The sequence below is a fragment of the Strigops habroptila genome, chromosome 1, assembly GCF_004027225.2.
Source record: "Strigops habroptila isolate Jane chromosome 1, bStrHab1.2.pri, whole genome shotgun sequence".
Lineage (NCBI taxonomy): Eukaryota > Metazoa > Chordata > Aves > Psittaciformes > Psittacidae > Strigops > Strigops habroptila.
The window spans coordinates 48,735,390-48,761,064 of record NC_044277.2 but is presented as its reverse complement, the minus strand read 5'-3'; the positions used below and the strand labels follow the sequence as shown (position 1 = coordinate 48,761,064).

Here is a 25,675-nt window from a genome sequence, read left to right as displayed (position 1 = left end):
TGATTTATCAGCCATACTTGTCTCACTCTAGGATTAAATAAAGCAGAAGTACACCTTCTTACACTGCCCTTTTCAATAAAACTGTATTAAATGTGTTGAATGCAAGAACACTTAAAGCACATATATTTAAATAGAGTTAAAAGAAGAGGGAGTACTGGTAGTTAAAGAACTGACTGATGTTTACGACCATGGAAGTAGCATTCCAGCGGGACTTCAGCACTTGGCACTAGGAGTGCCTCACAGGTCTAGAGTTCCCGGCTACTGTAACAATCGCAACTGGAGATGAGCAGCCAACCTGACATACAGCAGAGTAACAGTATCCACAGAAATACCTCAGGAGGGGTGGCGGGAGGGTAAGGGGGAAAACTGACCTCACATCCTTTCGAGTTCTCCAAGTTATATTCATCAAAACTACAAGGCAAACCCTGTCCCCCCACCTCAAATATAAAGTAACTACTAAAGAAAATTAAGGCCAAAGCTCACTTTAAATTATACCAGCAAAAGTCTTGTGAGGCCTCCATAGCTTTCTTCATTATCCTGGGAGGACAGATTATTCCACAGGCAGCACATATAGGTCTATGTGTTATAAACCACTTCTGGTTTGTAAATCCCAATGTTTTCATTTTAAACACACACACACTTATAACTACCAATTTAGACCAATGGGAGTCAACACTCTAAGGAATACTCACTAGAAAGCAAAAGTAAGGTGGATAAAAATTAACACTAAGCATGCAAATACCAGTACATAACTTCCCTTCAATAAAATGGCATAGAAGACAGACAGATCACAGATACGAAAGAATAAAAAGAAAGTGTTGCAGTCCCAGCTCAAAAGTCTTAGGCTTCTTTGGTTAGCAGCCTGCAACGAATCAGGTAAAGGCTTCAATAAAAGGAAAGCAACCACACAACTCCATTATGAAACAGTGGTATTCAGCAAAGGAAACAGAACCCCCTCCACATCTGATGCTTGGAAAATTGCTGTCTGACTCTCAGATTTTTTCCAGGCAGGTATCCATGAAGCCAGACTTCAGGAAGTAAGCTTTAGGCAGTTGGACAAGATGGGAATTATCAAGATACCAGCACGTTCCTAAGAAGAAACATACTGCATCTCAAACATAAAAGTGCATTAGCTTTTGTAAAAGCTGTTTAATATGCTTAAATTGCTGCCTCTAGCTGCCACACTATACCTCTATCTGAAAGAGTTCTCTCTGCTATGAAAAACATCCAAAAAGCCCCAAACGAACCAAAAACCACTACTAGCACAGTTTGCAACATAGTAAGTCAGTGGAAAGGTAACTAATTTTTCTGTGAAGCAACATCTCATCCACCACATACAATCTGTTGCCACCTGACCTGGGTTGTTTGCTGCAAACAAAACTGCGTGTTAACTACAGATATAAACAACGAGCCATAAAACAACAAAAAGGCAAATTCTATCTTTAGCCTTGACAACTCAGTCTCTGGAGATTATATTAGTTCAATAGCCATGCTTTAGAAAAGACTCTCCAAAAAGCTGTATCAAAGAACCAAAAAACCCCCAGAACTCTATTACTAGTAATACAATCTACCCCACAAAAAAGAACAGAGTGATTGGAGACAAAGACTGAACCAACTGAGAGAAAGACTGAAAAGTACTTAATTTTTTAAACAGAGGGCAGACAATTAATTGAATAGCTTTCCAAAAAAGAGTGAGAACATCGTAATTTTTTCCAGGAGTCCGGAAACACTGCACAAAATCTTCCCTATCCCCCTACCAAAAGGGAAATTCTTCCCTAAAGCTCCAGAACCAGTCAAAACACTTTTTCAATTAGAGGTGAATAGCCATGACTGAAGTCTAAAAGTGAAGATCATGAAAGAATTATACTAAAAATATTTTGTAGAAACTGCAATAGTAATTTGTAAAGCTATATGCCTTTCTTTAGTGTCACATGCAACCCACAGACTGCAAAAAAAGAACTACGGGAAGTTGAACAAAACTCAAGCAGAGTATCAGCTCTGAGAAGCTTCTGCAATTGTGCAATCTCCTGTCAGAGCTCTAGCTACATTTCTGCAACAAACATTCCATCACAAGCAATCACATGTCAAACAGATATTTGAAATATGCAACTAAACAAGAACTTAACACTATTTAAGAATTTGTGCATCGTTATGCAGCAAACCCTACCAAAGCCCCAGGACGTCTTTTTTATGTATCGATTAAAAGAAAAACTTCACTTTCGATAAAACAGAAGATTTATGTATACATAAAAATCCATGTTTTTCTATATTTATTCTTTTTTCCATGATGAATATAGCCACAAGAATCATCTTAATGTTGGGAGAGAGAAGGGAGTGTTAAGTTAATAAAAGTCCTTAGAGAATTATTTTCGATATAGACAAGTTACTTCTACCGCCAAGTACTAAGATTCTTCAGAACCGACAGGAATTTTTTTACTAACAGGAACAAACCAACAAGTTTTTCACATTTTTCAGGGATTCTACAATTCTATGATTTTCACTGCTAATATAGAACAAGGCACTATTAACAAATGCTTTCCAGATTCCAGAATCCAATCTACTAAATTTACAAATTGACCTATGACAACATAGAATCTTAGAATCGTTAGAGTTGGAAAGGACCTGAAGATCATCTAGTTCCAACCCCCCTGCCATGGGCAGGGACACCTCACGCTAGACCATGTCACCCAAGGCTCTGTCCAACCTGGCCTTGAACACTGCCAGGAACAGAGCATTTACCACTTCCTTGGGCAGCCCATTCCAGTGCTTCACCACCATCACTGTAAAGAACTTCTTCCTTATATCTAACCCGAACTTCCCCTGTCTAAGTTTGAACCCATTACCTCTTGTCCTGTCGCTAGAATCCCTGATGAACACACTTTCACCCACTACCTTTAAACAATTTTTAAAAAGGAGTGATAGACACGCTCTCTTTTTCAAAATCCACCTTAAGAAAAAAATAACATGTACAGACAATGCCATTAGTAACACAATTCTTGATTAATACTGGAAGTTTAAGTGTATTTTGAAGCCATTGATAGTGACTACTTTCAGATCAAGACATACTTCAACTGTATTTAAACCAAATCTCTTCTAAGCACTCTTTTTTACAGTTTCTGACGCTGTCACAACTAAAATCTTGAATGCTTTGAACTGCATGTAAAAAAAAAAAAAAAGAGAGGTGTAACTACAAAAATCAAAACCCTACATGAACATATGGTTCCATATTCAAGTACTAAAATGTCAGAACAGAACCAAAGTTGTGCATGGAAACTTAGGGTGGCTTTTTCCAATTGCAAGTTTCTCCCACAATAATCAGTAAGGATTTTATCATACGTAACACCACAGCAATACAGGTCAGCTGACCTGGGATTTTTAAGCACAGTAGTTCAAGACTAGAGAATGAGAGGAAGTATTAAAAATTCATTAGTAGGATCCAACACGTTTCAAAATGGCCCAGAGATATGGTTTATTATGTTTCTAAGTTCATTTAGGGACATGCAAATAAGGTTTTCCATGTTCGTTTAAAGCCTTGAGACTCAAGCTGGAGGAAAACTAAAGCCATTGACTTCATATACCCAAGCAGCAAAGTATGTCCCAGCATTTGTGATACGGTTAAAGCATGAGACACAGACAGTGGAACGTCATAAAACAGAGGTATTTAACTTATAGAACCCTGTGTATTTTCACCAAGCTTATATGCTGCTAACATGGGGATGAAAAATGTCAAAATGCTAAGAGCTAGCTGAAAAAAATTCTTCCAGCAACTTTTCCAGCTACTTTGATATCAAAGAGTAAGTCAACTCTTCTCTAATACTATTCTTCCTATATAACACTTCATAACTTGGAAAAACATCCCCCCACCCAAAGAGGATGTAGTAGATTGATGTATGTCCCCCAAAGGCATTATTTTCTTTTGGATTTAGAAGAAGGGAAAAACAAATCTTAGCCCAAGAGGAAAGAGAGCCAGGGCTGTCTGGACCATTGCCACTATCATGGAATCTTGTCAAAGTCTCTCCTGCCTGTCCTTACAAGGGAGCAAGGCTGAGCTTGGGCTGATTAACTTAATCTCGACAGGAGATGAGGGCAAACAATATTTTTGTCACGCCATAAAAGTCTGCCACGAAACACATCAGATCACACTAGCATCACATTTTCTGTTCCTCCATCCCCAGACCATTTTGAGTAGCTGTCATTCAGTTTCTCATTAAGCAGACCAAGACTGATGAAAACGTGTTTTCTAAAAAATAAAACAAAAACTAATGAAAGGCTATGTTTGACTTGCATCCAACTTGATGATTGTTTTTTCCCCCCAGCATTTGTCTTATGAAAGCATTTTTCCAGCATCCACTCAAAAAAAAAAAAAAAAGACATAAAAAAATAACTATGTTCTTGGAAATCTACCTGAACTAAGGGATTAGTGATACCTAGTGTGTACGTACCTACAATCAGTGGTTCAAAAGCTATGACAGATACAGGTCAGAAGATACAAGTCAGGCAGTATCTTCTACTTTCCATTCATATAAACTGTATGTTTGTAAAACACCTACTAAAGCAGGTTTCCAATTTCTAAATACTACAAAATATCAACAAGTGATATTCCAGAACATAATTAAAGAGTATCACCTCAAGAATTTGAGAGTTATACTTATGTCAGACATCCTGCACTTCACTTTCCGGAAGTCCATGCTGGACCACAGAGCTCATTTCTGAAGAACTATCTAAATACATGCGTGTAGACAGTCACTTTGGAAACAGACCAAAATGTTACCGACCATGACCATTTTATAACTGACCATACTTACCTAGCCTCAGAGACTTAGGAGAAAATTAAACAGTAACATCTTTTGTGGTATTCAAACAAAACACACTGTATTCTGAACTATTTGAAACAGAAAGCTGATGGTAAAATGATGACTAGCAGATATCCTGATTCAACCTCTTTTCCTTGCCACAGTAACAATGTCTGAATTTGCCTCTTTGGCACAGCAGATGTTAGAGCCCCTACTTTCTTCAAAAATGAATGGAGGATGCCGATAGCCTTACATAACTGCAACTGAGAAAAGACAAAAAGAACTAGATGGAATTTGATTGGCTCTTAGTTCCACTGAGTTTTTCTGATGCATTTTTATTTCATCTAATACATCTCCTTATTAATCATGGTAGCTGCCCTTTTGCCCCCAAAACATAAAAGGAAGGTAAATCTTAAAAGGCATATATCTAAGCACTACAGCTGCTGCAGGTAGCACCAGGACAGTAGCTGTATTAGACACTGATTTACAGAACAGAGACAAGCCACTGTTGCAGCAAGACTGGGGCCTTGTTATTGATGAACACTGACCTGAGGATTGTTGCTACAGATCACTCTAACACCTGTCTGACTGCAAAAGTGAAATTCTAAAATGAGTCTCTGGCACTTCTTAATTTTATTACAGAATAATAATCTAGTGAGAAAAAATAAATATACTTGAAGATAGAACATTTTAATTCTTTGGGCTCCATCAGAAAGATACAAGATTTAACCAACTACTTCAGTTATCTTTTGAAAGCATATTGATAAGTGTCGCTGAAGTCATGATCTTATACCCAAATAAACTGCATACCTCCATGCAAAACTGAACTGTTCCTTGGCTACAGCTGACTGTATATGGTAACAATTTTTCCATAATCTAAGTTATCTATATGTCGTCATTTCAGCCCAGCCCGACCCGAGCAGCGATCTGGGCCTTCCGGGCAACTCACCCCAGTTTATATACTGAGCATGATGTGCTGTACTATGGAATACCCCTTTGGCTAGTTTGGGTCAGGTGTCCTGTCTCTGCTTCCTCCCAGCTTCCCCTCCTCCCTGGCAAAGCATGAGGCTGAGAAAGTCCTTGGTCGGAGTAAACATTACTTAGCAACAACTAAAAACATCAGTGTTATCAGTGTCATTCCCAGGCTGAAAGTCAAAAACACAGCACTGCACCAGCTACTAAGAAGGAGAAAAATGACTGCTACTGCTGAACCCAGGACACTGTACTACTGCCATAGTCATGCAAAAGAATTACAGCTCATTCACTGAAATTTGGAGAGTAATATAATAATTGAGCAACTTCTCACCTGAAGCCATCATGAGACAAAAAAACCTACTTACACACCAAGTGTGTAAATATTCCTGCTACCTCCTGTTCATTTTGCAAATTTCTCATACCTTAGTAGAGATCTTTTTCCCGATCTAAATGGATAATTTGAACTGGCTTGTTAAAATCTCAGGAATATTCTTCCCTCCTTCCAGAAAGTTCATCTTCACTTTAAAGGTATTAGGTGTCACAAAGAGAAAAAAATTAACTCTACAGGAGCTGCTTTTCCTATTGTTTTTATTTTTTAAATTCAAATACAATTGCAATGTATAGTTGCCATTTAGGATGAAAAGTATTTAAGAAAATATCTAACAGCAGTTTATCTTTTGTCCATTTAGAAACTAGATTTGTTGTGCACACATTCTGTAGTTGAGTTTCCTCCATCTCTTCACACCACTAGATTTAAAGATTTCTCTCCTTAAGTCTGGGTTTTTTTTTATTATTATATTATTCTGACTCCATCTGATGTTAGAAGACAAATAGTATTGATGCTCAGCATCGATATCATACGCTGTATAGTGTCACCTCAGAAAATGGGAGCTTGACAGCTTGATAGTATATGTAATTACCGTGTGCTTAACTAGCACTGCTACAAGCACATTGTCACACGGATTCAAGAACTTCACTGATGCTTTGAAACCAAAGCTAGAAAAAGATAAAGGGAAAACCAACCAGTGAAACGCTGTACAGGTATTTTTTTCAAAAGCTTAAGAATCCCCGAACCATAGACCATCACAGGTTGGAAGGGACCTCAATAGGTCATCTGGTTCAACCTTTCATGGGAAAGGGAGCCTAGATGAGATTATCTAGCAGCCTGTCCAACCGCATCTTGAAAACCTCCAGTGATGGAGACTCCACCATGTCCCTGGGGAGGTTGTTACAGTGACTGATTGTTCTCACTGTAAAAAATTTCCTCTACAGATACAAAACCTCTCTTACTATAGTTTGTACTCATTGCCCCTTGTATTCTCATGTGGCTCCTTGTGGAAAGAGAGCCTCCGTCCTCTTTGTAGCTGCTGCCTTTCAATTACCAGAATACTGTGATGAGGTCCCCCCGGTCCTTCTCTTCTCCAGGGACACTCCTTCAGTCTTCCCTTACAAGGCAGGTTCTCCAGCCCTTTGGTCATCTTTGCAAGCCTCCATTGGACCCTCTCCAGTTTGTCTTTGTCTTTCTTGAATTACAGGAAACAAAACTGGACACAGCACTCCAAGTGCAGCCTGACTGGCACTGAGTGGGATGATCACATCTCCATCTCTGCTAGTAATGCCCCTGCAGATGCAGTCCTGGATCTGATTTGCCCCTGTTGCTACAGCAGCACTCTGCTCACATTCAGCTTGTCGTCCACCAGGACTCTCAAGTCCTTTTCACTAAGGCCACTCTCCAGCCACACAAATCCAAGCCTGTACTGCGCTCTTTGGTTACACCGCCCCAGGTGCAACACTCTGCACTTGTCTGTCTTAAACTTCATATTGTTCTTACTTGCTCACTGTTCCAGCCTGTCCAAATCTCTCCAAGACAGCTTTGCCTTCTCAAGTGTCCACCTCACCACCCAGTTTAGTGTCATCAGCAAACTTAGTAAGAGTACTTTCAATCCCATCATCCAGATCATTTATGAAGATGTTGAACAGTGTGAGGTGCAGTATCCACCCCTGGAAGACTCCCCTTGTGACAGGTCGCCAGCCTGAGTAACAAACACTGACCACCAAGAGCTCTTTTGGTATATTTTTAAAATAGTATATTTGATATCTCACCAAAATTAACCCTAATTCAACTCCATATTAGCAAACTTTATACAGATAATTCCTTGTGCTATTTTGGTGTCATCAGACTATAGAAATATTCTCATAAGTTCCTTCTAACAAAATCCAGAGTAGGAAATTGCAATTTCACAGTACTGAAAACAAAAATTCCTATCTATTATGCAGCTTAGAGTACTTCAACAGAATTTGCAGGATTTCTTATTTTAAAAGAAAATGCACATGAGGACTTCATATTTTTCATCGCGTTCATGTGTGTGTGTATACATAGATACAGGTACCATGAAAGTATCGAACATAAATATTTTTTTTTCTAGCCAACTAATTTATTTAATGATCTCAAGTGCTTAATGAAGCTTTTCACAGAAAGGCTTTCCTGGAAGCCTGTGAAGCACACTGTCAGAAGTAAAAGGCAAGCAACAGTCCCACATGAACTTGTTAAGGTATAAAACCACTACCTACTCAATATGTAAGACTAACAAGAATTATTTCAGAGAACTAATGAACTTCATTTATTGCAACACTCAAACTGTTTAGGTCACTGGAACATTTTAGTGGTCTTTCCCACTTTCCTCCAGAGATTACACTACTGGAAAGCATGGCAGACAGAAAGAACCTCCTGCAATACTACCACGCATTATCAGCTGAGCACTGGACACTGTAGTTTCTAAGTTTAACTGCTGTTTTAAATGCATAAATCTTCATTTTAACAGCTTTGTATACATGCACAACAGAGCTCAGTCAGGCAGTGCTGAACTTTTTCCATAAAAAGCATCCAATTTCATGAAGCTCTTCTTAATTTCTCAAATTTTCCCCCGAGAAAATACAATAAATCCCTACCACAGAGTCTACGCAAAGTGGGAGACCAATGAACCTTATGAACATTAAAGTTTCCATGCTACTCAAAAACTTAAGACACTGTAAAAATTTACTTATTATATTGAAGCAAAGTAATTTTTAGGCTCATGTACTAATACACACAGAAACCAATTTTCTTTACTTAAAAAGAATATCTTGCAGTCATGAGTCTACGCTCAGATAAATTTGTTTCCCCTATTTATCTGTGGTAACATCTGTAACTAAAGAAAATAAAACTCAAACTCAAAATAGTTAAGAATCTGAAAGCAACAGCATGTATTAAAATAGCACAGTTTAACATTGCATCTTCATACGTATGTTATAAACAGACTCACACCTTCCTTTCCACTTAGTTTAAAATACTTCTTGTGGAGTATTTTTGGTCATTGATATTTACCACATGTGTGCTAAAAGCTTTATGTCTGTTTTTCAAATACACCCATGGTACTACCAGGGAAATTTCCCTACCTCTTAAAAAGAGTCCTAACATTAGCTTGCACCCACAACAGCAAACCTACAAATCAGGGCGGGGGGGGGGGAGGGAAGGGGGGGAAGTACTTCCTTATTTTAGATGCAGGAAATAGAAATTCAAAACAGCCTCACAAAAAGCCTGAAGAAATCAGGAAGCCCTGACTTAAGTCACCACAGGCCAAACAAACAATTCCAATCCCAAAATCATCTTTAATTATAATCTTCCTAATTTCTTTGCCTGTTTTCCAAACCTCCTATTTGTATTTATAGCTTAGAGACAGACAAGACTTCCTTCTACACAAAGAGCATTTTTTTGGGTTCTTGTACCCTACAACCACCCTGTAAGCGAAATCTGTTGTCTGCAGTTAGGAATATTCAAAAGTACAGAAGGTCAATATCATAGTCTGGCACTGCACTGATGCTCCTTCTTTGTTGATATTTCATTTACTAAGTAGGAGGAGAAGAGGATAATATAGCACACCAACTTTGATTTCAAATTCTATCTTTTCAGGTGAGATTTGATTGGTCCTCAAACAAGAGAAGCTATTTAAATGGAATGAGTGGCTTTCCACAATCTCAAAGTCAAATAGATAAACAGTTCATTTTAAAACTGTTAAGAATGAAGTAATCTATAGTAGGCAAATATCCACTGCACAAGTTCAAGAGGTAACTCGAGAGCCTATTGAATAGACAGGATTGGCTTTACTGACAAAATTATTTCTTTTGTCATCTGCTCAATTAGTCATTCCTCTTCCTATCAGAACTTGCTTACTTATTTCATTTCTACTGCATAAATGAAACAGAAATTAATTGATCTGAACAGTGAAGAACATGAGATCTTGGTAACGGACGTCCCCCTTCTGTATTAAAAATAAGTCATTCTTCTGTTTTGCAGAGCTGAGGACACAACTACCTTGCCCAACTTAAGCATGAGCTCTTTCAGTTAACACTGCTTCCACTTCATCTTCTAGATGAAGAAAGGAGGCTTAACTAAGAAATAGCTCATTTCTATAGCTGTAGGATGTCACTTCACTATACCTGAAAATCATTTGTTTGTCATGATACAACTCCAAGGAAATCAAGACCTACAGGAGAAAGTCTAATCTTAAGCATGAGCTTTAGCTCAAAGTTGCAAGTTACTAGTTAAAAATACAAGATGGGTGTCTTTTGGCATTGTCACAAAAAAAGGTTATGTTGATTCCAACTCCCCCAAGAAAATAAAAACATTTTGTGAAAACATCTCATTACTTCCGAAAGCAATCCTCCAAAAACTCACAGCCATATTGCCTTCCCCCCCGCCTTTTGCTAGCACATCACTTCATATGATTTTTTTTTTTTTTTAATTAAATGTAAAGACTTGACTCATCATAGAATACCAGGTTGGAAGGAAACTCAAGATCACCTCCACAAATGGCCCAGCACCCTGTCCAACTTCACCTTCAAGTGTCCAGTGCTAGGGAATCCACCAGTTCCCTGGGGAGATTATTCCAATGGCTAACTTCTCATCATGAAAAATTTTTCTCATGTCCAATCAGAATCTCCCCAGGAGTAACTTGTGCCCACTACCCCTCATCTTTTCCATATGACTCCTTGTAAAAAGGGAGTCTCCACCTTTGCAGCCACCTTTTAAACACTGAAACACGGTGATAACGTCTCCTGAGCCGCCTTTTTCTCCAGGCTGAACAAACCCAGTTCTCCCAGCTCTTCCTCATACAGCAGGCTTCCCAGACCTTTGATCTTCTTTGTGGCCCTTCTCTGGACCCTCTCCAGCCTGTCCACATCTCTGCTGTATAGCAGGGACCAAAACTCAATGCAGTGTTTCAGGTGCGGACTGATAAGTGCTGAGTAGAGTGGAAAAATGACTTCTTTATCTCTGCTGGTGATGCCCTTGTTGGCAATTCCTCTCGCAGAAGAAAGCTTACCATTTCATCAACTTATTTGTTATTTCCTCCCACAAAATGTAACGCAGCACCACTGGAAGGTAAGTTCACTGACATTGAAACACACAAGAAAGATAGAAAGTGAAAGATGTCCTGCTTTGTACTGCTCAGCCACCTCTCACAACACACCCTGATTTGAAGGAAAATCTTCAGCTGCCTATTATGGGTGAATCTTACATTGAAAAATTAGGTTTCTACTCCCAGGGCATCAAACTCTTGGGAAGAAAAACTTCCCAACGTGAAAATACATGGTTTTAATCAATCTTTTCTTTTATTCCTGACCATGTCTATGAGTTCGTCAAGCTGCAATGAAAAAAAGTGTATCAAAAAAATCCCTTCTTTCTTTCCCCTAGAATTTGTGGTTCTCAGACCCTTCTTTCCCATGAACTTAAGTTCATGGGAACTATCAAGTTGAACTATTCTTATATGAAGGTGAAGTTGATCTGACTGCCTTCTTTGCCGGGAGCTCAAAGAGGAGGTTGCCATGATCAAAAGAAAAGATAAGGTCAAGAACAGTGCAGCTATCCTGACTCCTCCCTGATGCTAGCCAAAATCAATTTTACAGGAAGCAGAAAGTTACAGAGGAGTAATTTACAGTTGCAGTCCCAGAAGTGAAGCAGCTCCAGCAGCATCAGCATTATAACACTCCAATTTTTCCTCTACATGGCATCTTTGATTATACCTCAAGTCCAAATTACCGATGAAAACAGTGTAATGTATACATCTCATTAAGTAGGACAAAAGCTTTGTTACGGGAGCCTGGCAGCATTTTAGGACAGAAAAGAAACAATAGGAGAAAACTTCAGACTCCTCTGACCTTATGCTCATCAAGAATTAAAAGCAAGAGAGACTTTTAGTCCTTTCCTTACTTCAATCCAATCTGCTAAGTGGAATCAATGAACAGCTCTGAGCATGCAAGTTACTTGATACAAGACCTTCTTTGTGTTACAACTCTATTCTTTAGATAAATATCCAGAATTCTCCTCAATATGGTCTTCCTAACAAGAGTCTTCACAGTTTGTTTCAGAACCACAATGTGGCTAGTTCTGAAGATTTCTTAACCATCTGATTTTACAAGCCAAAGCCATCTCCAAACACTTTACGGTCATGCTATGTTCAGAAACTGTATGCACAAAACAGTTTGTGGAGTATGAGAAAGACTGAAAATAGCCACAAGCATTTCAGTAATAGACAGAAGACAAAAGCTTTTCCAGGAAGCATACTAATCTATTCTCTACAGAGAGCGCCTAGTTTTTTAATGACACCTTCGATTCCAAATTCAGTGTAAAAATCAACCCCAGAACCAAACACCAGCCCAACAAAACAATCACTCACATCAATAGTTCAGCTATCACTCCATAGGCCTTAATGGACATATTGCGATTTCTGTCACCATCTTTGCCCCGTTAGTGCTGGCAGCAATAACGCCTGTTGCAAAAGCCATGACAACTGTTGCCAATACTAGCAGAGCAGAAACTTCAAGTCCTAATAAGTCTACCATTTGGCTGACACCATTTTTGGCCTTGTACAAAAGACGACATATAGCATATAATAGCAGCTTTGAATGATCCCAAGACCACCACAAACCATATCACTGCTGTGTTGGCAATTAATTGCCAATGATCTCAGTAGTAACTTAAGTTTAAGGAGGAAGACAGCAGCTCACAGAAGATGTATTAGATCAATAAACAAACCTCTAGGTAGACTCAAGTGGCAGAAGAACCTTTCCTCTTTGCAAGAGCAAAGTAAATTCTCCCAGCTTAATACTGACAGAAAGCTACTTTCTAAGAAGAGATTGGTATGATAATACATTGATAAAATAAGATTTCATAACAAAGAAAGGCTCGTGAGGAAATTCTATGATTCCACCTCTAACACTGACAGCAGTGCATAATATTAAGCCAAAGTTGTGAGGCATCAATGTTACCTCTATTTTCAACTACAGCTTCATGTCTTGCCTAGTACTGTTCTGTGCAACCCAGCACCTCTGAAAAGGCATGGGGCACATATAACCAGCAGAAACTCATTGTCCTACCTTCACTCCTCCCTGATCCTTCCTCCTGAAGGATCTTCCCCATCCACTCCTACTCTATCATCTCCCGGCTGGAGAGGCTTCCTCCTCTCCTAAGTACCATAACACAGAGTTACTCCACAGTGGCTGTCAAAGGTGCTCCTAGATCTCAATGGTAGAATTAACATGCTGGAATTTGCCATCCATAATCCAAGAAGACAGTGCTTGTTGTACTGACACCTTGCACTTCAGCTTTTACCATAGGCAGTCTCTCCTCCTTCTTCACCTCTTTCCCAGGGACAGGTTTCTGCCTTATCAGTATCAAGATATCTTCCAAATTCCCATGCCAATAAGGAAATCCTACCCAGCCTCCCTCACTGCCTACCAGGAAGAGAATGACGTACACACACAGATATAGAAAACGCTATGATACTAAGGTTCAGAATCATGAAAAACTGAAATGGCATTCCTGGAGTGTAAGCTGGACATCAGAGCAAGGCACAAACTCTTTTTTCCTCCAACAGAAAAATTCTACATCTAATCTGTTTCAACTGCAGTCACAAATTAGATGTAATGGGCTTATCAGATCACAGCAACTGTTCCCTCAGATACAAACCCTTCTGCCTAAAATCTCCAAACCTACCATCACCTCCACGAGGAAAGTTCCTCCGCTCTTGTGGCAGACGCCTTTCACAGAATTACTTAGGCTACAAAGAGGTTTACTGACCAAGTTAAGAAGGTCAAAACACTTGGAGAACTCTGCAAATAAATGGAAAATGAGTACCGATTACTTTTTTGTTTAGTTTTTATTCTCCATTATGAATCACCAACCAAGTAAATGTACTGCTGAGAAATGGAAAATTACAGGTGTCCCAGAGAGGTTCTGGAGTTTACACCTCTAAGATACTCAAATGCCACCATGGGCAACATGCTCTAGGTGGCCCTGCAAGAGCAGAAGAGTTAAACAAGATGACCTCTGGAAGTCCCTTCCAGCCTCAATCATTCTGTGGAATAGTGATCACTTGTACTCAATGAAACACTACTTTCACTGTGCATGTCATATTAAATATTAAAAAGGCAGAGTTCCAAATCAAATTCCAAAGTAACTGATTTTGAGAGAAGAAACAAATTTTTGAGTTTTCTTTAGAAGCTTCTAACCAAAATATGGACATACAATAAAGAACCGGGTTTTATCTCAAGATCTCAATTTTCCTACAATACTAAATGTAGCATCATCTATCAGTGACCAGTAAGAGATGAATGCCCTGCCCATCCTTCCTTCACATTTTCCCATTTGAAGTAACCATTACAGCTACAATACAAGCCCTGTTAACCATTTTCTGAAAAATTTAACTACCACAAAACACAGAAAAGTTTCCCAGCCGAAATCCCCGTATATCAGGATGGCCTCTTCTTCTTTGGAAAGCGCATTCCAGATGACATACTTTATTTTGTGTGGTCGGGCTTTGGGTTTGAGGGAGGGCAATTATTTATTTGCCAAAAAAAAAAAAAAAAAAAAAAAAAGCCAACAAAAAAAAAAACCCCAAAAAAACCCCACAAAAACAAAAAACCAAAAAAAACCAACCCCCCCCCCAAAAAACACAAAAAAAAGAAAACAAAAAAACCCCAGCAGCCTCCAAAGAAGCACTATTTTCATAGCAGCCATCTTTCTGCATCATACATTTTGTATGTAGATATCCAACATCAATAAATTTTCTGGAAGTATCAATTTTTTTCTGACTATACTAATACCTTAGAATTTAATACATTTGAATACAGTGCAGCTTTTTTATTTTTTAAAGAAAAAAAAGACACAATCACTCAATATTTGCATAACTTAGAATTTGAGGATTTCTCAGTTATTTTTTTTTTTTAATTAAGTATTATGACTCATGAAGATCTGTAGGAAAAAACAAGTAAATATTCCAGCTGTGTTTCCAGATCCATTATAATTTCTGTAGCTCAGATACTCATGAGCTAGAAACACATCTAGGTAGTTCCAATCTACAGTCCAAAATATAGCCTGTTTGTGCAGTGTTTTCTACAGAGGTCTCCAAGCATCAGGTCTTTGCATCATCTCAGACCACACAACTGAAAAAATGCAAGAAAACATTCATGTATTTCTCAACTCTATAAAAGAAACAGAAAAATGAATCCATGTAAGAAATTTGAAAGGGAAAGCCTGAAATAAAGAAATCAGCAGTTGGATTTAAATTGGGACCTATTAATAAAGAGACCTTACATACTGTCCCCATGACAGTTTGTATTGTATAAATATTGACAGGGAGTGGCAATCTTTCAGATAGTTAAAGCCAATCCTTTACAAGATTTTGAGTATCAGAACAGACTTTGACCTGCATTCCAGTTAGAAGCTGGTACTGATCCTGTGCTGGTTCTCCCCTAGGAACATGGGCAGGTCACCAGACCCAGCAACTGCTGCTTGGCTAAACAGTTTCTAGACTGCTGTAACTAAATATGCACCACAGCATGTTACACTCTGCTGATGCTGAGCAGACCACAGAGAGATCTCTAGTCTGCTAACTTGAGATTACACTACAGGAGATTCAATCATTTCAGCAGAGCAAAACACTATGGACAAGAAGAGCTCCAAACCATTTTTTTTCTTCATAAATATTGGGTTTCAGCTCTTGTTCAACCACTGTGTTGGGTGTTCATTTCAGCAGTCTACTGAAAAAGCTAAAAGATGGTATTATTTGCATTTAAGAGAGCCATAACTGGGTGTTGTCTACACAGTGCTTATGGTTTTACCAATATTGTCTCATCATCCTTCTGCCTTTATTGCTGCTCGAACGACTGGACAAATTAAGGCAAAGACAGAATAGTTCTCAACCATTCTCTAATTTTGTTTTCAGAGAAGGAAGTTCAGTTTTTCAGTATCTCCATCTGAAACTGCAATTTCTTGATGACAAAGGAGTTTCAATAAATAGCATCAAGCAACATTCACAAAAAAAAAAAATCAGAAGTTTTTAATTACATGTTTTGGGACCTCTAAAATTCAAGATAAACATCCTGTATTGGGACAAACACGTCAGTATTCCTTGGTAAGAGACCTGAAAATGCTTTTTATTTTTATGTAGTATTAAAGTATGTTCTAGGGAATTCTGCTAACAGAGCTGTAAAGCCACCAATATTTTCTGTTCACAGTGCTTCTGAATATTTAGTAAGTTCTCAGTGCCTGGCTCCTGAAGCTATCACTGTCCTCAAAGTCAAAAGATTTACAGACCAACAGGTTGATTTTCAATTTGTCCAACAAACAAATTCCAGGTGTTTCCCTCTTCCTTCCCACCACTAACAAAAAACTAGCACACTCCACAGTTGCCAGGGAAAAGGACATTGTTTACAAATATTTTTACTTATTAAGGGCATTTAAGGTCTACTACAGGGTTTTGGTGGGGTTTTTTTAATTCATCTTGTTGAAATGTGTCTTAACATCAACTAAAACCTACTATCACCCTTGATTAAAACTTTCTATAGGAAAAATAATCCTATCCTTACAGCCTCTAGTTTTACAAGCAGAAAACTGGTTAACTGTTATTCCTGTATAATATCTACACTATACAGTGTGAACCAAACGCTAACACTGACAGTCCCACCAGCATTACTGTTCACTTTCCTGAGGCTTAACATGATATTAAAATGCTCTTCTAAGAGGTGAATGTTCTTCTCATCTGAAATGAGAATCCATCACGTTACTGTATTTCCAAAGCCAACTTACTTGCATTTTACCTTTAATATACCAAGCTATGTATATTATCATTAATTTCACATCAACCTCTATATTTCATAATTCTTAGTGATGAGCAGGTAATATCAACCTGCAATTATATTTTTGCATATAAAGCTTGGATATGGTAACTTGGAGACATAGAATTATATTTCTAGGACAACCAGAAGCCTAACTGCAGAATAAGAATGGTTAGGATTGGAAGGAACCTTAAAGATCATCTAGTTCCAATATCCCTGCCACAGGCAGGGACATCTTCCACTAGACCAGGTTGCTCAAAGCCCAATCCAACCTGGCCTTGAGCACTGCCAGGGATGGGGCAGACGCAACCTCTCTGGACATCCTCTTCCAGTGTTTCACCACCCTTGTAGTAAAAATCTTCTTCCTTACATCCAATCTAAAAATTATTCTCTTTCAGTTTAGAACTGTTGCCCTTTGTCCTGTCACTACAGGTGCTGGTAAAAATCCCTCTCTGTCAGGACAGAGACACATTCAGACATTCTCTTCAAATACCCCCAAGCCCTTCTCCACAGAGCTGCTTTTAATCCATTTAACATCCAGCCTGATGCTGGTGACCGCCCCAACCCAAGCACAGGACCTTGCACTTGGATCTAAGGAATGGTAGGAACTTGTCCAAGGAGATTTAGTCAATGATGACTTACCTTTCCCCTTAATTTGAACTACTTCCAAACAACTTGGGGCATTCTGAAGCTGACAATCCACAAATACTCAAACTCTTTTTCTGTGCATGAGCTTCGTTAGGAAACGAGTAAACTTATGAGATACTGCATTTCTCTAGCATTTTTTCACTCATACTCTAAAAGGACAGTTAATAAGGTTTCAGTGAAGGTGATTTTCTACAGTTATTTTGTTAAAGCACCTTTACTTCAGGAGTTCTTGAGTTCTATTCTTATTTTTTTTTATTTATTTTCCAAATCTCTAACCACCAGGTCTTCAGAAGTGCTTTCTAACAAGTTAAGCAGAAGGGGAAGAAGGTCTAGTGACAACAGAGATCTAGAACTCTGAATCCCAAAGATGATGAAATTATTTTGCCTTTTCCTGTGCAAGACAGGTGAACATGAATTCATCTAGCTTAACAGACCTAGGAAATAGACCAAGGAAAACCAGGTGAATCATGCTCTGTACCTGTGTATTTTCGGTTCAACAAAAACAGAAACCTCTTGAGACTAGATAAAACAAGTTTGTCATATGCAGGGTTTACTGTTGTCAGTTAATTTGAAGCCAAAGTGCTGAACAAGTGAAATATTTGACATCTTTGAAGATTAAGACCATCAAAAGTCTGAAGCTTTAAAAATCAACTACTCAATTACTTGAATAACGGAGTTGCCCAAGTGCCTACGTAAAACATGAAAAGACTCTTTGTCAGTTACCAGAGCAGAGAGAGCACCAAAAAGCATTTTCAAGAAAATTTACTAGTTGGTTTTTTTTAATCAAAACCATAGGCAACTTCAGATCAAGATGTTCCCCCTTCCAGTCACCCATTATACCCCTCCCTCTCCACTCTCCAAAAACTGGAAGCCCATAAACCCCAAGGATTTAGTAAGAAAGACGAATAAGAAATCTGATTTTATTCCAAAATTGTTGTAGAAGTATGCTCACTGAACACTACCTTCCACTGCTTAATATCATTAATGAGAAGCTAAGCTCAAGTTATAGCTAGTTAGTTATACTACCTTTGGCTCTACTTAACATGCCTATGGCATTCACCAGTATCTGATCATTGCACACCCTACAGTGTGACTACCTAATGCAGCCTTCACAATGCTGTTAGATCTTTTTAGGACTGTAGGACTCCTAGAACCTGATAGTTCGAGAAAAAGCACTACATTATGCTGTGGCACATGGTTTACACAGAACAGAGGTTTTTGCCTCCTCATGGCTCACCGGAAAATACAGCCTAGCTATTATTTCCCAGCCTAGTACTAAATCAAGTGCATGGAAGCCCCAAAGAAACAAACAAATTTAGTTACAAGGGGTTGCAACTTAGTCTGTTTTCTTACTCTGTTCTTATTACAACTACGTAAGAGAAAACAAGAAAAATAAACACATCTTCCCCCCCGCACTTCAGCTTTATGAATTTCCTTCCTGCAGCATGTAAACTGAAGTCATATAGTCCTCAGTGGGTCTTTTCCGCCTGCTCTGTTGTCAGCACTCTTCTCCCACACCTTCCTGAAACGGCAACACGCCTTCCTTTGTATCAGCCCGCCTCCCCCAACCCCCATCTTCCTAGTGTGCTCAGACTACTTCATATACAAATTTAGAATCTTTCTAGCATACAGAACCTAGCTTCTGACATGTACGAAAACCAAAGTGGTTACAACACTGATATAAAGTTTTGCAGGCATTTAAAGGCATGCCTGCCTTTCAGTCTACAGGGGCTACAAACTGATGGGGAATCAGAGTAAGAATTGAAGCAAAATGAAGTAAAGCTAACGAAGATAAAAACCATCCTAAGAGAAGCCAGGGGCATTGCTGAGACTTTTCTTTGTGCAGTCAGAAAAAAAAAGTTTCTTGAACATGAAGGAACTTCAGCATTTTACATGTACATGTATAGAATATCAGATGCTGCATCTAAAGTGTCTGTGCGTCAGTTATTCATATATTACCAGTCAGATATCAGATACACACAGTTAGCTAACACCTTTCCTCAGGAAAAGTGAAAGGAGTTATAAATAACATCAATTCACAAGTTTAATAACAGGAAAAAAGGTTTTTAGGTTTAAAAGGTTTTACAAACAAGGATTTTTAAGTGTATCAGGCCTAGAGCCTGACAAGTTTCCCTCTTTAACCTGGGGCTGCGGGAAGGGGAATGGGTGCTCACCTTAGAAGATACTTTAAGTGCAGATCAATTACACCTACACCTAGGCATTTCTTCCTTAAGAGCATATCCACATAGATTACAATGTATTTGATATATAAATAGTACCCTGGGCCAAGAATGATGCTTGAAATGTGAATCATCAGACTGAGAACTGGTGTGAAACATTTAAACCCCTTAAAAAGTGTTAGGATAGTTGAATTCTATAGAAAAGAGCCCAAGAACCAACTCAGGATGAGAGAGAGGAAACAAAATAGAAGTCAGGCCAGCAGAGAAATTGACATAGTGGCCTACCACCTACAAAGTTAACCTATCAGCAGATTTCTTCAGAAGTGCTTTCTTTTTTAATTGGCATTAGTTTAAAAGAATAATTTCATTTTGAAAGGACATTCTAAAGATCTGAGATGCAAACACATTCTGAAGCTTTACACAAGCGTGACAAGAAGCATCCCAATAAGCTCATTACGAAACTGACTACAGTTTAGCTCCAAATCACAATTAAGATAACTGAAAGGGGTCATATCCTTAAACTGATTATCATCACTGTAGGAAGGTCCCCACAGTACGGCCAGCATTAAAGCACATAATAGCAAACTGAGTCATGGTTAACATAAAACTCTGAACTCTTAATTGGACCTACACTCTTGACACCAATCAATAGTAGCTGGGTGTACAAATGTCAGATTTGACAATCAAAACTGGCAAAGTGTATCCAAAGCACCAGAGCTCGTCACGAGCTGTGGTCCTGAGATGACGGATACGAAAACTGGATGAAAAGCAGCAAGTTAACTGGAAGACGCAATGCTATTTGTCTTTGTGGCAGCAACATCCACAGCCTCCGCTTTTATCCGCTTTTTGTCCAGGGATGTACGTTTGACCTGTCAACACTTCAGAAGGTCATAAATCAGTAATAAGCTAAAGAGAGACCACATCATGGACTTGTACAGATTTTCATTAGATTCTTTTCACCTCTCCACTGCCTTATGCTCAAGCAAGCTTTCTGCTAAGAGCCATGCAGCAAAAGATGAAGAATGACTATTAAGAGCTATCTCCACCCCCACACCTCCCTTCCCCCCCAAACCCAAATGTCAGAGTTCATACTAGGAACAAACTCAATTTACTTGCTCTCCTCTCTGACAGCAGAAGGCCAAGGAAAAAAAAATATACTGAGGAACTTATATCACTTGTTACAAATTAAAGAAATTCTCTACTTCAGCAAAAAAGCACAAATTACCATTTACTACTATTCAGGGGCATCCCCAGGCATATCTAAGTATCCAGCTACATCCCAAACAAATTGGTTGGATTTAGCATACACTTTGTTGAACTAGTTTTTGTAATCAGAACTAATATATCACCCACTTTTGTCAAGCAACTACCAAATAACACTGGCTTTATGTCAGGCAGGAAGTGTTACAGTTTGGTTTCTTATGATTCAATTGTAATACCGACAGCATTGGAGAGACCATTGAACCATCAGGTATAATCAAGCAGGGAAACAATGAGCAAGCAGCCCTCTATCCCAGGCCTAGGACACCAACTAGTTTAAAATGCATTCAAACCCCTGCCATGACTACTTCCCCACCTGTTATTAACCTTATTAATCTGAGGCATATTAATCTTAGAGCGGCATTTTACACGTCACTGGTTAACATTTGCAAACATCTACGCTAAACAGGCTGATGTCAGTGCTGCAGTGCTTAACCACAACATAAGAAGACCTCACTCTTTAAAAAAAAAAAAAAAAAAAAAAAGATGTTGAAGAGGGAATTGGTATTATCAAAGCTATTTACAGTCTTCTGCTTACACGCAGGGCTGGCACTCACAAATTAGGCATTGTACAAAGCGTCCACCGCCCCTTATGACAGTCAGCGAAGAAAAAAGAAAGATGCATGAAGCGAGAGACATGACAAGTCTGAGGCAGGACCGGGAGGGCGCCTCCTAGGCATGAGAGCCGCTCTCCCTGCACAGAGACATTCACGCACCCTCAGCTCAACGATGAGTAAACACAACACCAATGCGGAGTTAAGCAGGGTGGTGACTCAGCCAGGAGTGCGAGATTCGGTCCCACAGGGTAAGAAATTCGGGGACACGGGACAGGGGGCCCACCGGCGCTCCCTACTCACCAGCAAACAGTCCACGTTCACTTCAGATTTGGGGTCCTTTAAAGTCACGTCGATTTTTTCAAACCGAGACTCAAAACTTTCTCCCGTCGACATGTTTCCGGAGATAAAAAGTTTCCCTTATTCCAGAGCAAAGTAAGGTTAAAAATAATGGGGGGGGGGAAAAAAAAAAAGTAAAAAACAGGAACAAGCGAGCACGAAAGAGAAACCACACAGCCTATACCAGGCAGAGGAGCGCTTCCTGCAAAATCCCTTCAATCTCAGAAGTCTCTGAGGCGAGTCCCCCACGCTGCCCCGCCAAGGGGGCAGAGAACCGAAGGAGAGTCCGCGGCAGGGGGGGACGAGGCTGCTTCTTCCCCCCTCCTCCACGCACGCACGCACTTTCCTGGGCTGCTCACAACTCCGCAGCAGCAGGTTTCCTTTCCCTCCCTCCTCTACTCGGGCCCCAGCGTCTCGGCAACCTCATTTTCCCAGCCGGGGAAGCCGCCCTGGGAGCCAGCGTAGCGGTTCCTCCTCCTCACCCTGCAGGAGCGGCGGCGGGTCGGTGCCAGGTTCCGAAGCGCAGCTTTCTTTCCGGAAAACCAGATGAAAAAGCAACAACCACAGAAAATAAAAAGAACGGGGGAAAAAATATATGAAAATGCTAAAGCTCGCAACAAAATGAGAAAGGGTGGGAAAGTAGGAAAATCCTCTAGGCGACGTGTCTCAGCACCGTGGGGTCGGTCCTTCCATGGGCACAGAGAGCGCGGGGCGGGCCGGGGGAGAGGCTGCCCCTCTCCTCGGCTGTGCCCTGCCTGCTGCGGTAGGGCGGGCGGGCAGGGCAGGGCTGCCAGCTGCGCGCACAGGCCGCCCCGGCCCCGTTGCGAGCGCACCCCGCGGGCAGGGGGCGAGTCCCTTCAACGCCGGAGCGACGGCAACAGCATCTTTCTTCCCCTCTCCTCCTCCTCCTCCTCCTCCTCGCTGCGCGGCCGCTGGCGGCTCCTCGCTGCCTCTGCCAACGCCGGCTGCGCTCCCCCCAGCTCCACTCCTCCGCCTCACGTACGGAACGGCAGCCCGGACCACTCCGGAACCGACCCGCGGTTGCAGCGCGAGAGGGAGGAGGGAAGGAGGCGGCTTAAGGGGAGGGGAGAGCGTAAGGTCCGGCCGCGGCGGCTGTGAGGAAACCTGCGAAAAATACCAACATGTCCGCCTTCCTGTTTGAACCGCCGGGGGGGGGGGGCGGTGTGTGTGGACGGGACGGCGGCGAGGTGCGCATGCGCGGGAGGAACAGCTCCGGTGCGGGCGGGGCGGGGCGGGGCCGGGGCGGGGCGGGGCGGGGCGGGGCCGGGCCGGGCCGGGCCGCCCGGGCCGGGCCGGGAGGCAGAAGGTATGCGCGCGAGGCGGGGGCGCGCGGCTGCCGCTCCGGTCTGCTCCGCTCCCGCGCGCCCAACGGTCGGAGGGGGCGCGCGCGCGCCGCTCCCGCCGGGCCCGGCAAGGGAAAAGGGCGGGGCGGCGGGAGCGAGCGGCGCGCGCGGCCGCGGCCCTGGCGGCGGGGCGGGTTGGACGGCACCGGCCGGGAGCGGCGCGCCCCGCGTACCCGTCGTGTGTGTGCCCGGCCCGCGCGGCGGTCCCGGCGGGAGGAGGAGGAGAAGATGTGCGCGGCGCCGGCGTCCCGCAGGGGAAAGCGGCCGTTGCAGCGCGCGCGGAGGATGTTGCCTGCCCTGGCTCCCTGAGGGAGCCTCAGAGCTGCCCGCGCCTTCCTCTGAGGGAAACAGCGCAGGGCTCTGCTGGCCGCAGGTGCCTGTGGGGTGACCCAGCTGGGGGTGCCCAAGGAATATCTGTTGAGCATCCCTGGGGATCTTCTAAATCCGTTGGATAGTGAGCAGCCGGCTGCGGGCGGCTCTGCTTGAGCACGGAGGGCTGGAGAAGTTGACCTCCAGCTTCCCCAACAGCACAAGCTCAGAGCAGTCCTGTCGGTGACCCGGCAAGAGCCACGTGTGAGGTAGCACACCTAACCTTGAAAGGACTGGGAGACGCAGCATTAAATGTGTAACCCGTGCAGCATGTCTTGGTGTTTCCAGTTGTTTAAACTCTGGGACCGCAGCAGGGACCATTTCTTCCAGTAAGGAAACTCCACTGAAGTAATGATTTCAAATCGTATCGGACAGAGGCCGCTGTACTGGTTCATTTCGTTGACCTCCACTGCAGCTCCAGAAATGGCAATGGCATTTTTACACAGATGACTAAAAATTATGTAGAGAATGTAAAGTCATTAATCTATGGTCGCTGAACAGCTGCCAGTAGCAGACCTGAATCTCTAGCATTTTGAGTTATTTTCAATGTCAGGGTTAAGAACCAAATGATCTATAGCCAAGTGCTGTTCGATCCTGGATATTCACTCCTTGCGATCTTGTTTTATTCAGAGGAAAAAAAAGAAACAGCATTTTACATTCTGCTTTGTCTTGTCCGCAGCTGCCTGCATCTTTTGTTTTTGTTTTCTAATGAGAAGTATGTACGGTTAAAGCAAAAATACATGCTACAACAACATTACACTCATGTTTACTTTCACTCGTTTTGTGCTGGCTATTACCACAGCCCTTTGATTTGGAGGGTTTGGTCGCTCTTGGAAATGCAGATGTTCCATTTCAACAACCACAGTCCGAAGAGAACGTCTCGTGTACTCCGCAAAAGCTACAGGGTGTAGGCTTGAGATCGTTTCATGTGTGATGCAGCAAGTAATTCCTAAAATACAAAGAAAATGCTTCTTATAAAGAAAATGCTTCTTATGTTCCTCATATTAAGCGAGATAAAAATCATCATTACAGATATAGAGACTGGGTTTAGACATTAAAACACAGGCAGTGATGATGTCAGGCCTCAGCGGGGTGCTTTGAAACACCTAGCTGTGAAGAATGCAAAATTTGTGAGGTCTGTAATAGAGTAGGGAAGATGAAGCTCAAATCTGCAGCTCAGGGCAGGGTCACCTTGTAGTGACACAAGTCCTGAGCCATGCTCCAGGTGCTGCTTACGTGTTTTATCCAGGATCTGTGGGGAAACATGTAGGTACTCATGGAAACAGAAAGGCTTCTTCCATCCTCTCCAGGTCTCCCTGCAACAAAGGTGCGCGGGTCTTACTCTCACTTGCCTTTTGCATCTTTGCATTACTCTTTTTTTTCCACAGTGGCCCAGGTTCAACACAGTAAGTGGAGAGAAGCACCATCCATTAGCTTGGCAACTTGGAGAATTCACAGCGATACAGGAGCTGGGCATCGGACAGACCCGGCTTCACGTGTTTATTTTCTAGTGAAGGATCTTGCCCCTAGACTGGGACACCCAAGTGCCTCTTCCACTGCTTGTGGTGAGAGAAACTGCTGTGTTTGTGTTCAGCTGTGAGCAAACTCTGTGTGTTTCCAACAAATCTGTCAGACCGGGCTTTTCTCACGACTATGGTGGAGTAAAAGTGCTTGTCTGTCTGTCTCAAATAGAACAGAATTTGTGTGGGAGGTACTTCACCCAGCTGTCGAGGAAACTGAGCACTGCTTTGAAAATGTGAAAGGGAGGCTTTGGCTACAAAGAGCAAAAAGGGAAATCAATTCTAATTTTAAAAGCAGGTATGTGTTAAGTGTCTGGTGTGGTAAGAGTCATCACATTGTAACTTGAGAGTGTAATGTAATAGTTGTTAATCCAGTGAATGCTCATTCACATGCTTCAATCTTGAAGCCCATTCTCGTAGAATCATAGAATGGTTTGGGTTGGAAGGGACTTTAAAGATCATCTTGTTCCAACCCCCTGCCATGGGCAGAGACACCTTCCACTAGACCAGGTTGCTCAA

General features: G+C 41.4%; 1 protein-coding gene across 3 annotated transcripts in view; it reads right to left on the bottom strand.

Annotated features, from left to right (window-relative positions):
* ROCK1 (Rho associated coiled-coil containing protein kinase 1) overlaps nucleotides 1–23,077 on the bottom strand; it is an 84,577-nt gene extending 61,500 nt beyond the window's left edge. For 2 of the 3 annotated variants that reach the window (XM_030510520.1, XM_030510530.1), the window contains exon 1: nucleotides 21,868–23,060. In XM_030510520.1, the coding sequence (XP_030366380.1) occupies nucleotides 21,868–21,960 (93 nt within the window). In that variant the 5' untranslated portion in view covers nucleotides 21,961–23,060. Of the gene's footprint in view, nucleotides 1–21,867 lie in introns of all 3 variants that reach the window. The other variant, XM_030510501.1, reaches the window with a different exon arrangement.
* Between the last annotated feature and the right edge of the window lie 2,598 nt (nucleotides 23,078–25,675).